General features: G+C 42.7%; 1 protein-coding gene across 1 annotated transcript in view; it reads left to right on the top strand.

Annotated features, from left to right (window-relative positions):
- The window catches only part of SLC25A13 (solute carrier family 25 member 13), a 179396-nt gene extending 166827 nt beyond the window's left edge, over positions 1–12569 (top strand). The window contains 4 exon segments of the mRNA XM_084788052.1: positions 402–540; positions 10831–10989; positions 11082–11172; positions 11431–12569. Of these exon segments, the coding sequence (XP_084644178.1) occupies positions 402–540; positions 10831–10989; positions 11082–11172; positions 11431–11617 (576 nt within the window). The 3' untranslated portion in view covers positions 11618–12569.
- Positions 12570–12814: the final 245 nt, after the last annotated feature.

Here is a 12814-nt window from a genome sequence, read left to right on the forward strand (position 1 = left end):
CTCTCCTGATGTATAAACAGAGCGGTGCCTTGATTGTTGCCTTCTGCCTTTCTTTGAGACCAGCCAACAGATCGGCTTTCCACCCACTGAGACTCGAGAAGAGTCACAGGCAGAGAGTTCCAAAATGGTTTTAATTGAAAGCTCAGCCTTAGAGTAACGGAGAGCTCCCCTTTCCCACGTCCTTGCACCCTGTGACAGATCTAGTTGTGTTTGGAAGAACACAATTCAGACTTGCTGCTTCAAGAACTTGGGTCGCGTTTTACTGTTCCCTTCTTAGTGTGGGAGTACAGATTCGGTCTTCTCCAGGAATATTTTGTCCTGAGGTGAGTTCCAGAGAAGCCTGACCTTCTCAATGGGACGTGTGTTTCATGTGGTTTTTCTTCCCCTTGCAATCCTCACAGGGTGCCAAAGCCTGCTTTCTGCGGGACATTCCTTTCTCGGCCATCTACTTCCCATGCTATGCCCATGTGAAGGCTTCCTTTGCAAATGAAGACGGGCAGGTCAGCCCGGGAAGCCTGCTCTTAGCTGGTGCTATTGCTGGTAAGTCTTACCCATGCTGCACTGCGCTTCCCCAGCACCCACCCCGAGTCCTCCAGCTCTAGCCGTGCGGAAGAACTAGAATCTGGTTTTCTGACAGTTTTTGGCTGAGTCCACATGACTTTCTTTGAGTAGGTTCTGAAGGGCAGATAAGAAAGCAATCTTTATTTTGCCAAGTTAGATTACAAGGTGAACTTGAGCTTTTAGAAAGTGTTCCCTAATGATTCTTTGATTTTTTATTTATTTATTTATTTATTTCTTCTGCGGAACGAGTGGATTCTAATTTAAATTCCATATTCTTTCCTAATCTCACTCAGTAGCAAAAGAATGAAAGTGGTTTGGCCTGAACTTTTAAAATCTTAAATGCTCGTGCCCTAAAGGTTATTTAAACAAATTACTGCATGTAAGTGTGTCTAGAACTTAAGCAAAAGTTATTATTGTTTACTTAGAAGAAGTGTAATGCAGCTGCAAGTGACTAGAAGTGTCTTTCCGGCCAGGGCTAGATGGTGTTAAATGAATCCTAGAGGTAACCGCCGCCTTCTTTAGTGCTGTGCTGTACCAGCTAGGAATAAAACACAGAAAAATGGGGAATTAAAAATAGACATTGATGATCAGCACAGTGGGGCATCGTGAACCTCCCCATCCAGAGATGCTAAGGGCTGGATCTGGCTGGACTAGCTCTCAAAGTGGTAACAAACTTGTCATGAGTTAACAAACCCTAGGGCGGTCCTGGGCTGCGTGCCTCCAGACTTTTTTTTTGATAAATATGTTATTCTCCTCAGATTGGAGATTAGAGCTGTTCCTGAAAAGCAAGATGGGAGGCGAGCAGCAGTTCTGAGTTGCTACATCATGCCTCCCTCCCCTCTATGGCAGGGACCTTGATGGCGCGAAGCCAGGTCCCTTCTCCTGTATAAGGCATAGAGGCTGGTCTGTGAGCCAGGGCTGTGATGTCTGTCCCGGGTAGTTGAGGGTCTTAGTTGTTTGAGAAGTAATGAGAGACAAATGCCAACACTAAGGAAGCAAGATCTAGAGTCCAGAATTCCTGTTTGCGTTTCCAGCTCCTGTTCACTGTGTTCTCAGTGGTCATTTGCATAAGTATCAATGAAGGAAAATGGAGATGGTACTGTAGAGTCCAGTGTGCAACGCAGGAAGCGGAGCCTCATGGGAGGCATTTAGCGTAGTGTCCAGCAGGCATCATGTGTTCAGCAAATACAAAGACTGAATCTAGATTCTAGAAGAATTGGCCCATAAATCACTCCATAGCGCCAGCCACGAGGTTAAGGATGAATTCTAGAGATCAGCTGAGGATGGCAGACTCTTTCTTAACCTTGTTTTCCTCAGCTATAAAAACCATTTAGCTCTTCTTTCAGGGAAAACAGACACTGGCTGGGAACCAGTTTCCTGTCTGGGTAGGAATATGCTGGGCAGCCCGTGTTACCAGAGCTGAACATTTGTTTTCTTTTATATTTCCCGATTAGGAAAGTTATACAGTTCACTGTAAAATACTTAAAGGGTAAATATTATCCATGATTCCATTACTGGAAGAGAATTTCTGTTTAACTTAAAAATTTGTTTTCAATAATTTATTCATTTTATTTGCCTTGGTGTTTTGCCTGCATGTATGTCTGTAAGAGGGTGTCAGCTCCTCTGGAACTGGAGTTACAGACAGTTGTGAGCTGTCATGTGGGTACTGGGAATTGAACACAGGACCCCTGGAAGAGCAGCCAGTGCTTTTAACCGCTGAGCCATCTCTCCAGCCCTAACTTAACATTTTTATTGCAATGACTCATGTACTTTATGAAGGTATGTATGTAGGCATGCGCCCTGGTGCACAGAGCTCAGAGGACAAGCCGAGGGAGCCAGTTGGTTCTGCCCACTGTGTGGCTCTTAGTGGTCAAACTCGGATTGGGAAGCTGAGTGGCAGTTGCCTTAACCCCTGGGTCACCTCACCAGCCATTTTGCCTTTTCCTACTTTAATGGGTTTTGATGGATTTCGATCACACTGTACCTGAAGTTTGCACTTCATCTCGTCAGCATTGTAGACTCTTGTAGGGTGATGGTTGGCAGCGTGTGCTGGGAGATCAGACTCCACAAGTCAGGTTCAATTCCCCACTTAGACTTCCGTGATCTCTGCAAGCCATTGACTCCCTTTTGGCCCACTTCTCCAAGTCTGGGGATAAGAACAATATGAGCTTCACTGAAGTATTGTCAGAATTAAGTGGGAGGCGGGGAGTGGGGGAGACAGAGATTTAAAGTAATTGTCATTATGTAATTTTTATTTATTTATTTATTTATTTTTTTGGTTTTCCGAGACATGGTTTCTCTGTATAGCCTTGGCTGTCCTAGCCCTGCTTTGTAGACCAGGCTGGCCTTGAACTCACAGCAGTCCATGTGCCTCTGCCTCCTGAGTGCTGGGATTAAAGTCATGCGCCACCACACGCCTTTTTTTTTTTTTAACTGCCTAATAATCATATCCTTATCTTTGAGATTATAATATAATTATATTATTCCCATTCCCTTTTCTCCCTGTAGTCCTTCCTATGGCCCTGTCGTCACCCCCTCCTTTTCAAATTTATGGTCTATTTTTCTATAATTGTTGTTACATAAGTATGTGTGTGTTCTGAATATTCAACCTCCTCAGTCTATATGATGTTATATGTATGTATGTGTTTTCAGAATTGGCTGTTTAGTATTGGATAACCAATTGGTGTTCCCTTCCTGGGGGAAGAGTGTTTTGCCTGCTTTCAGCATTCCTTGTTTGGATAAGGTTGAGGCTTCAAGCTTTCCTATTCGGTGTTAGCGTGACCTTTGCCACCTTGTTCTGCTCAAGTTTAGGCAGCCGTGTTGTTAAGACTCTTGGAGTCACACTCTTACAGCAAACTCATGTTCATCTGGCTCTTACAGTCTATCTGTCCTTATTCCACAGATATCCCTGAGCAGTAGATACAGGAGTTGTAGTGTAGATATATCAGTCGAGATTGGGATCCACAACCCTGCATTTTGATCAGTCGTGCTTTTCTGTAGTGGTCTTCACCTGTTGCAAAGAGTTTCCTTGATGAGGGGTAAGAACTACAGGTATCTGTGGGTAGAAGGATAAACATTTAGAACATAGGTAGGAGTGGTGCTTGATTAGTAAACTGGCAGTTGTAGTTTCTCCTCCAAGAACTATGACGTCAGTAGCCCTGGGTAATTGCCTAGGTTTCCAGAAGAAGGCATGACTTCATCCCTTGTTAGCCAGGCTTAAATCCAACTGTTGGTTACCACCAAGTTATATATGCCATTGCTGCAACCTTAGAGTTATTATGTCATGCACGTTGCTGTGGCTCATAGGCATCACAGTTGGGTAGGACTATTGCTCTGTGCTCTTCTTTGGAAGATTGCATGATGCCTTCTGGTACCATGTAAGATGGTCCTTACGGAGGAGGCTTTCAGATCAGACCTCAGCTCTGGTTCTCTTGGTCCTGTGCCTGAAGGGCATAGTGTCTTGAGCAACAGAACTTAACCTTTCTCCATTAGATGGCGGAGATACCAGCAATAACCTGTAATGTTTGGGGAGTCACTTAGACAATACTGACCAACTACTCAAAAAATGGCATCTCATGCCGCGTGTTAAGCTTCTTATTAGATAGCGTATGGCTCTTGGGGTTGGGATTGTGCACCCAGATAGGAAAGTTTCATTTACACCATTTGTGAATATCTAAACACAAATGTATATGGTATAGATATTTTTAAGTAAATATCTAATAGTATGGCTCCTTATGATCTTTTCAGATATCCTTAGTTATTTGGCTCTCCTCTGTGTTCATCTCCCTCCTCTCTCATTAAAGTTCCCTTGCATTTGCACATCTGTAGCCCTCTTCACCTTCCTAGTTTTCATATATTCTCTCCTGAATATTTGGAGCTAGGAACATCAGATGAGAGAAAACATAAAATATTTGTCTCTCTTTGAGACACTTCACTCAATATATTCTTTCCTAGTTCCATCTATTTACCTGCAAATTTTATATTATCATTTTTTTTCTTTGCAACTGGATAATATTCCATTGTATTAGTCAGGATTCTCTAGAGGAACAGAACTTAAGGAACAAGTCTCTCTCTCTGTAGATAGATAGATAGATAGATAGATAGATAGATAGATAGATGATAGGTATTGAGATATAGAGATATAAAGGGAAATTATTGGAATGGTATACAGGATGCCACCCAGGTATTCCAACAATGGCCCAAGAATCCAGTAGTTTCTCCCTCCACAATGATAAATGTCTCAGCTGGCCTTTAATATATGTTGAAATCCTGAAAGAGTGGGTTCTCATGACAGTGAAGGAATGTATGTTCTAGCAAGTTGAAGGCAAGCAGACAAAGAGCAAAAGCTTTCTTCTTCTGTTCTTTATATAGACTACTAGCAGAAAGGTATGTCCCAAATTAAAGGTGTGTCTTCCCAGCTCAAGACCGAGAATAAAGATGTGTCTTCCTACCTCAAAGACTCAATCTAGAAGTAGATTCACCCACTCCAAACTCTGCAAAAAATAAATTAATTAGATTAAATCTCCCACTGATGTGAGATTTTTCTGGTTTGTAGTTCATTCCAGATTAGTCAAGTTGACATGCAATAGTAGCCATTGGGACTATTGTGTATATGTACCACATTTTTATTATCTTATTAGTCAGTTGAAGGATGTTTAAGTTGTTTCCATTTTCTAGTTGTTGTGAAGAGAGCAGCAGTGAACATGGCTAAGAAAGGATCTATTGAAGTCTACATGGCAAAAAAGAAAAAAAGGAAAATATTAACATGAAAGGTGAAGACAGCATCTCTTCTCATGCGTATATCACCAGTCCTGTGGAAATATCTGCCAATGAGAATTCTCTTGAGGAACTCTAGGACACAGAATTTTAAATCTCAGTCACAAATGTTATCAAAAAGTTCCCTGAATTTAAAAAGGACTCAAAGAAAAACAGCTTAATGAACTTAAAGAGACTGAACTTGTAGAGAGTAAATGCCTGTGTGATGCCCACGAAACCACAAATATAAAGCTGGTGGGAACGATGAAGGACAATCCGGGATTTTAAAATAGAATTCAATAAAGAGGTAGAGTCATATGCTTCTTAATCATAGCTGCTTAGAACTGTCCAAATTACTAAAATGTTTATGTAAATGATTTTATCAAAAACTAAGCAAATCTTTAGGCTTAAAAGACATTCTTCTGTTTTGGATCAGTCTCTTTGGAGAAATAGATTCAGGGAACTTAGTTTGCTTGTAGAAAGTATGATTGTTTTTAATGAGAAAGCATATTAGTCTTGAAGTTCTGGTACATCTCCAGCACTGTGCTGGTGTTTTAGCTCCACAGCCATCCTATTCTCTGTGCACCTGGTGTTCTCAGCAGGGTTACCGTTGCTATACCAAAACACCGTAACCAAAAAAGCAACTTGAGGAGGAAAGGTTTTATTTGGTTTATATTTCCACATCTTTGTTCATCCTTGAAGGGCGTCAGGATAGGAACTCAAACAAGACAGGAACCTGGAGGCAGGAGCTGATGCAGAGGCCATGGAGTGGGTACTGCTTACTGGCTTATTCTCCATGGCTTACTCAGCCTGCTTTCTTATAGAAGCCAGGACTATCAGCCCAGTGATGGTACCACCCACAATGGGCTGGGCCCCCTCCCATTGATCATTAAGGGCTCATGCCTTTAATCCCAGCACTTGGGAGGCAGAGGTAGGCGGATCGCTTTGAGTTCGAGGCCACAAAGTGAGTCCAGGATGGCCAAGGCTACACAGAGAAACCCTGTCTCAAAAAACCAAAAAAAAAAAAAAAGAAAGAAAAGAAAAGAAAATGTCCCCACAGGCTTGCCTCTGTCCAGTGTTAAGGAGGCATTTTCTAAATTGAGGTTTCCTCTTCTCAGATGACATAACACTCTCCAGCACACCTGGGCTGCCTTTATTACTAACGTGGACCTTCTCAGCTTAAAACTGTTTGGTTTTGAAGCCTGTGGCTCAAGGTCTCTTACAAAATCCTAGGAGGGAAGAGCTGTTCTGTTGACAGAGAAGATTTGATAATTGAATGATTCAGCTTTTTTTTTTTTTGAAATAATTCATCTTTTTAGAGCCTTGAGAATAAAAAGCAATGGAGTCACATGAGGGTAATGAAGTGCACATACTATCCTACTTTCTTCCAGAATGTCTTAAAGTGCTGGAAGAAAATACACATTACAAACTGGTAGCATCAACATTCAGTCCTCAGAAAGCAATGTTAGTAATCCCTCTAGGTCAATGATGCGACAGACCAGAACACTGGCAGGAAAATCTACTGATAACGAAAAAGCCAAAGTAGAGACTCTTGACCTCTGAGTAGACAGAAGAATGCCTTCAGGGTTCTGAAAGAGGTAAGTTAGAAAGCTCCATTTCTGGACATGTAGCCAGCCTAGCCACTCCAGGTGTCACTAGAGCTTCCAGCATCACCTGTCTGCAACTTAAAAACTCAAGAGTTGTAATGCAGAGGACGGGGCCATTGGCCTGGAAACAGCCTGTGTAGAATTGATGGGAAGCAAGGCAGAGATGAAGCTCATGTCAAACCGTAACCACAGGTGCAGCAAAACATAAATTAACAGCTTTTTTTTCCCCAGCGGAGTAGACAGTAAGTTATTCTCCCTGCACAGTTCGACTTTCTACATGTCAGCATTTGGGAAAGTTTCGGCCCTGTAACCTGCCTTAGCCGCTTCAGCACAGAGGATTCTCCCATCAAAAAAGGAGAGTGGTGTGTGGGGGAAGCAGGTCCAGAGTATGGCAGATGCCACCCAGAGGTGAATGCAGTGATTGGTCAGCATTCCCGAGTATCAGTGGCTAGCCAGCCATGCTCAGACAGGAAGGGGGTGCAGAGACAGTGAACTGCAAAGTTACAGAGAAAACGGCAGTATAGGGACCAGAGGGGAGCTTGCAAGAACTGTAATTGGAAAGCTCCAGGGGCACTCTTTTTGTTTTACTTATTCTAAAATAAAAGTAAGTTCACAGGAAGTTGTAAAAAAAAAATGTATACACACACACACACACACACACACACACACACACACACACACAGTAATCTTTTACCTACCTTTCCTAAGAATTTTGTATCTTTCATGACTATCATACAAAATGAAAATCGGGAAGTTGACATCTAACACATGTGTGAAAGTTCTGTGGCATTTGTAGTTTATTTGATGTGTTTATTTGAGGTGTTGAGGATGGATCCACAGTCTGATGCACGGATTACCTGATTGATTATCTTAAGAGAGTTTCTCGTTAGGATGACCAAGGCTAACTTTTGTAGCCCAGATTGCCCTTGAGTAGTTTTTGTTTTTTGTTTTTTGTTTTTTTTTAGTTAATGAAATGATTGTTGAAATTAAAAATCTGTATGGTTTTGAATGATAAAAACAGCTATGATCCAAGATAACCAAGCTAGGCTGAACTTAATGGTGCTTACCCACACCAGCCTGGCTGCCACAGTAAGAACCCCACCCTAAGAAAAGAATAAGGAAAAGAGAAAAAAAAAAGGAGATATGTTGTGATCACCCTCTAGAATGTGGCACAAAATACAGAGATTAAAAAATTAGAACACTGAAGAGGCATATAGGTCTACTATCTGTCTAAAAGATGTTCCCTAGATATTAGAATTAGGAGAAAATGACAGGAAAAACAAAACAAAAAGCAAAAAATGAGTAATAGAAGACAGCTTTCTCATCTGCAACACAGTGCCTTCCTTTTGCGCAGGAGATGCGGTCTAGAACCACAGCGATATTACCAGGCTTAGTAGCATTGGGGGGTAGGGGGGTTGTTAGGGGCTGTGTCTACTCTGCTTGCAAGGTTCCCTTCTCTGCAGCCAAATGAGGAGTGAATTTAAGAAGGACAATGTGGGATACTTGGAACAGTGTTGACAGTGTGTGCCACCACTGTCTGGCTGGTTTTTCTCCTGAATGAGTAACTTTATGACCTTGCTGTCAGTAGGCAACTTAGTAAGTTGATCAGTTGATCATGTAGTGAAGAGCCAAGAAGTGTAATCTGGGATGTCTTAGCCTTGCCCTAAAAGAAGTATGCATTAAACTTTAAGCCTTAAATGGAGAAACCCAAAGTTATTAATCCTGTTGTGATACTTATAAAAATTAGTGTCTCTTTGCCCCAAAGCTGTGTGGATTCACCACGTCATGTTTTCTTCTAGCTATAAGCGAGCTTCTGTAGTTGTTGGCTCCCTGTAGCCTCACGGTCATTTTTTACTGGCTGTTGAGTGCCCAGTGTCATTTTTGTTGCTGAGGTAATGGGTAGACCCCAGGGCTGTGCATATGCAAATCTTACAAAGAACCAAGCAGTCTAGCTGCACACTTCCTGTTGAGGACCCAGACGATACTTTGCTATCTCCCAGTCTCTTCATCTTCCACACCCAGGCCAAATGTGACTTCAGGCTCTTGAAAGCAGAGAAAAGGCTGGCAAATTGGTTCAGAGTCTCTGTGCACTCTGACCTAGACAATCAGCAGCTGTCAGATGACCAAGCCTGTGGCTGGCCTGGCAGAACTCAGTTCTCCATGTTTACTGTCGAACCCCCACTGTAGACCGCTACACATGTCTGTAGTAGCTCCGGGACCCTAGACATCACCCCCATTAGGGCCAGTGGGACTACAGATGGAGGTGGATGGCCTTGTGTGTTGGGGTTATAGGGTTTCTACCATACACACCTCACCCCTCCCCACCGCGCCCCAACTCTCCACACACGACATCAATTCACTTTGGCAGACATCTTAGCAAAGTAGTCTATGCGTTTCTTTTAGCATTTTCCCTCAGACATTTTTATTCTGGTTGCATCTATTCTTCATACTTTCCTCTTCCCCTATACCCCTCTCATGACCAGGAAATGCTTATGAAAAGTGCCGTAATGGAAAAAGAACGTTTCCTTCATTACTGCCCCTCTGTCTTTCACGGCGCCACGTGATCAGACCTGCAGTGTGGATAGGAGGATTCCATTTCCGGTCCAGAGGAGCCTCCCCGCTAAACTCTCCCTAAACCGGGAAGGGAAGCAAAACGGGCAGTGTGAACACAGTGGGTTTCTAAGCATCTTCTGTGTTTCCTTTCATCACGTCAGAGGATAAATTCCTGGCTCAAAATTGCAGTAATCCCTCCAAGCTACTAGGAACCCAGTGCGACTGCTAAGCAGAACACTGGGTATAAAGTGAGCTTTTCACATGTAAAACGCAGGGTTTGGTAAGAATTAGTGTTCGAGGAGTTGAGTGGAGATGGAAGACACTGCCTGTCTGGTAGAGACGTGAACGTGGTAGTTCACAGTTACCCCCCGCCCCCCAGTTGGCACTGTGTCTTTAAAACTGTCTGTTGAAGGATGAGTTGGAGTTCTAAGCCAGACCATGTTGGTTTGGACAGAAATTCTTACAGAATTATTAAGCCTTAAAAAAAGCAAAGGAGATTTATGCATCTGCATCTGACCAGTTTGGTTTGGAATAGAGTCATAGTGGAAAAGTAATAAAACCGTAAGAGACAGTGTCTTCTGAATGGTCTCCATCTTAAAATGCTGAGCATGGGCTGCCCCATTTTTTGGATAAAACAACTGTAGAAAATTCTCCCGTTGGTGATTGGGGAGGGGCTTGTTGTTGTTTGTTGTTGTGGTCACTGTTGTCGTCATTGTTGTTGTTGTCCTTTCTCATTGTTCACCAGCCAGGATAAGTTTTAAGCTTTGGGTTAAAGTTTTCTAGCTACATCAGTTTGGGGAGAAGGCATGATGCGTGAGAGTCACACACAGGCTCCTGGGGTTTGCTTAGCTATCAGAACAGCCTTCTGGTGAGAGAGGAGAGGGTTTTGGAGTGTGGGGTGGCGGGATGTGTGAGGGAAAGCAGCGTCCTGTGGCTGCCAGCAGCCAGGAAACCATGAAGAGGAAACACATAATAAGCTTCGCCTCTGAAAAAATCAGACCTAATAACTTCGTGAGGTTCTGATTTCAACAGGAAAGGGAAAAAAAATTTTTTTTTTTTTTTTTTTGGAAAACCACTTTCTCTGTTTGTTCTCAACCACTTGAAATAGTGTTACGGATAAATAATTGCTTAAAAATATTTATGTGTTTAAGAATAGAAACAACAAATGAATGTTGTAGGAGGTGGTGGACACTTGGAGACAGGACTGTCATGTTGGTCTTTCCAGAGGACAGCAAAAATGGGCATTTTATTGCCTTGGCTGCTTAACTTTCTTTCCACGGCCAGCAGTTCAAAGCACAGTTATTTTTATATAGTGAGAATGTGAGCGGACTGAGATGGTGTATGTCGCCTACAGGTATGCCTGCAGCATCTTTAGTGACCCCTGCTGATGTTATCAAGACTAGATTACAGGTGGCTGCCCGGGCTGGCCAAACCACTTACAGCGGTGTGACGGACTGCTTCAGAAAGATACTGCGAGAAGAAGGCGCCAAAGCCTTGTGGAAAGGAGCTGGTGGTATGGAAGTAATCAGTTCTTAACTAACCCCTTGGTATCAGGTAAATTCCTTAAAAATCTAATGGTATCTGTTATTTCCATCTTGGCCGTAGCTCGAGTCTTCCGATCCTCGCCCCAGTTCGGTGTCACCTTGCTGACCTACGAATTGCTGCAGCGATGGTTCTACATTGATTTTGGAGGAGTGTAAGTGTCATCCTGGTGAATGTACTGCTGACCTTCGGCAGCCTCTCATACTCAGTTCTCGTTGAGAAAAGCACACAGGGCTGTCTGGATCCTATGACAGTGGACACAAGGTCATTTCAAAAGGACTACACAGGTTGACTAGAATTCAATTACTTCTTCACATTGCTTGGTTTTATTGGTTTCTACTGCTATTTAAAGAAGAACAAAGCAAAACAAAACAAACCACTCAGTTGATAATTCGGTTTATTCTTTTCATAGGAAGCCCGCGGGATCCGAGCCTGTTCCTAAATCCCGGATTAGTCTGCCTGCTCCCAACCCTGACCACGTAGGGGGATATAAACTGGCAGTTGCAACATTCGCAGGGATTGAAAACAAATTTGGACTTTACCTACCTCTCTTTAAGCCATCAGCATCTACCTCTAACGTGACTGGTGGGGGCTCCTAGGAGGACTGGACCTGGATGTGGCTGTAAAAGGTTTGGAACTGCAGTCAGTCTCATCTGGGTTGGAAGCGTAGCTTCGCGTCTTCCGCATCTGTCTCATTTAAATTCAGGTCAAGGCTTTTTATATTAAATGCAATCATTCATTTTCTGGATGTTTTTGTACCAAGATCATGTGGAATTATTCCTAATTATTCTTTGGCCCTCTGCCTACAAACCTATGTTTGTGCCTTTTCAATCCTGGGATTTGGTCAGCACTGACTTGATCTGGAGTAAGTCTGAAGGGAAATGAGGGATGGCCTGTGCCTGGCTGGTGGTCCTCACTGAGGCCACTAAAAGGCAGCCATGGCTCCTGAAAGCAAGGAGTTCTGAGAATGTTCCCTGTAGTAGAAAGCTGGCTTATATATTTATAAAAATGAAAAACACTGGGAGGGGAGAAAAAAAGAAAGCCAACAGATATCTAGCCTGGACTCAAATTTTAAACATGCACAAATTTGGCCTCTGGATTATATTATGAAGGTTTTATGTGAAGCATGTTTTTCATAATGAAAACCACATTGAGGATGTTTAGTAATCATACTCGAACTTGTACCACGTCTACTAGGCGGGAGCTTCGAATGTTAAGGAAGTGCTTTTGGCCTTTTTATTGTAGAGACAGAGGAAACTGAGACCAGTTCTACTCCTGAGCATGCTGATATGGGGTAAATACTTATATGACGAGCACATGCTGATTGCTGCCAATTTTAATAGACACTGTAAGGATAATGTACAGTCCTTTCTGCTGGTACCAGCCTACTCCCAGCCCCACGGTTGGCACCCATTTGCCTTTAAGATCAACTTTATCGTGAATCATGACACAGAAGTATCCTCTTAAGTTTTTATTTAATTTGGGGTGCCTTGTATCATGCTCAGAGGCTTGTATGTTTGTGAAGGGGAAATAAAACTATTTTTAAAGCTACTGATTGCTTGCTCTTGTGTGTTTCTGTGATGGATGGCAAAAACAGTTGTCATTAATGGACTCTTTTCCTTCATGCCATGTTTGGGGTATTGTGTTCCTATTGGGGCTAGTTTTTGAGATAATGTATGGGCTCATTTTCGTGCTTGAGAATGAGTAAGAGAGGGTGTATTTCACTCTAGGTGATACTGCCTAGTTGGCGTTATATTTAAGGCAGTTTGTATTTGGGGAACATATGCGCTCATGTG

Source organism: Acomys minous (genome assembly GCF_964271855.1).
Source record: "Acomys minous genome assembly, chromosome: 6".
In the NCBI taxonomy this organism is placed as follows: domain Eukaryota; kingdom Metazoa; phylum Chordata; class Mammalia; order Rodentia; family Muridae; genus Acomys; species Acomys minous.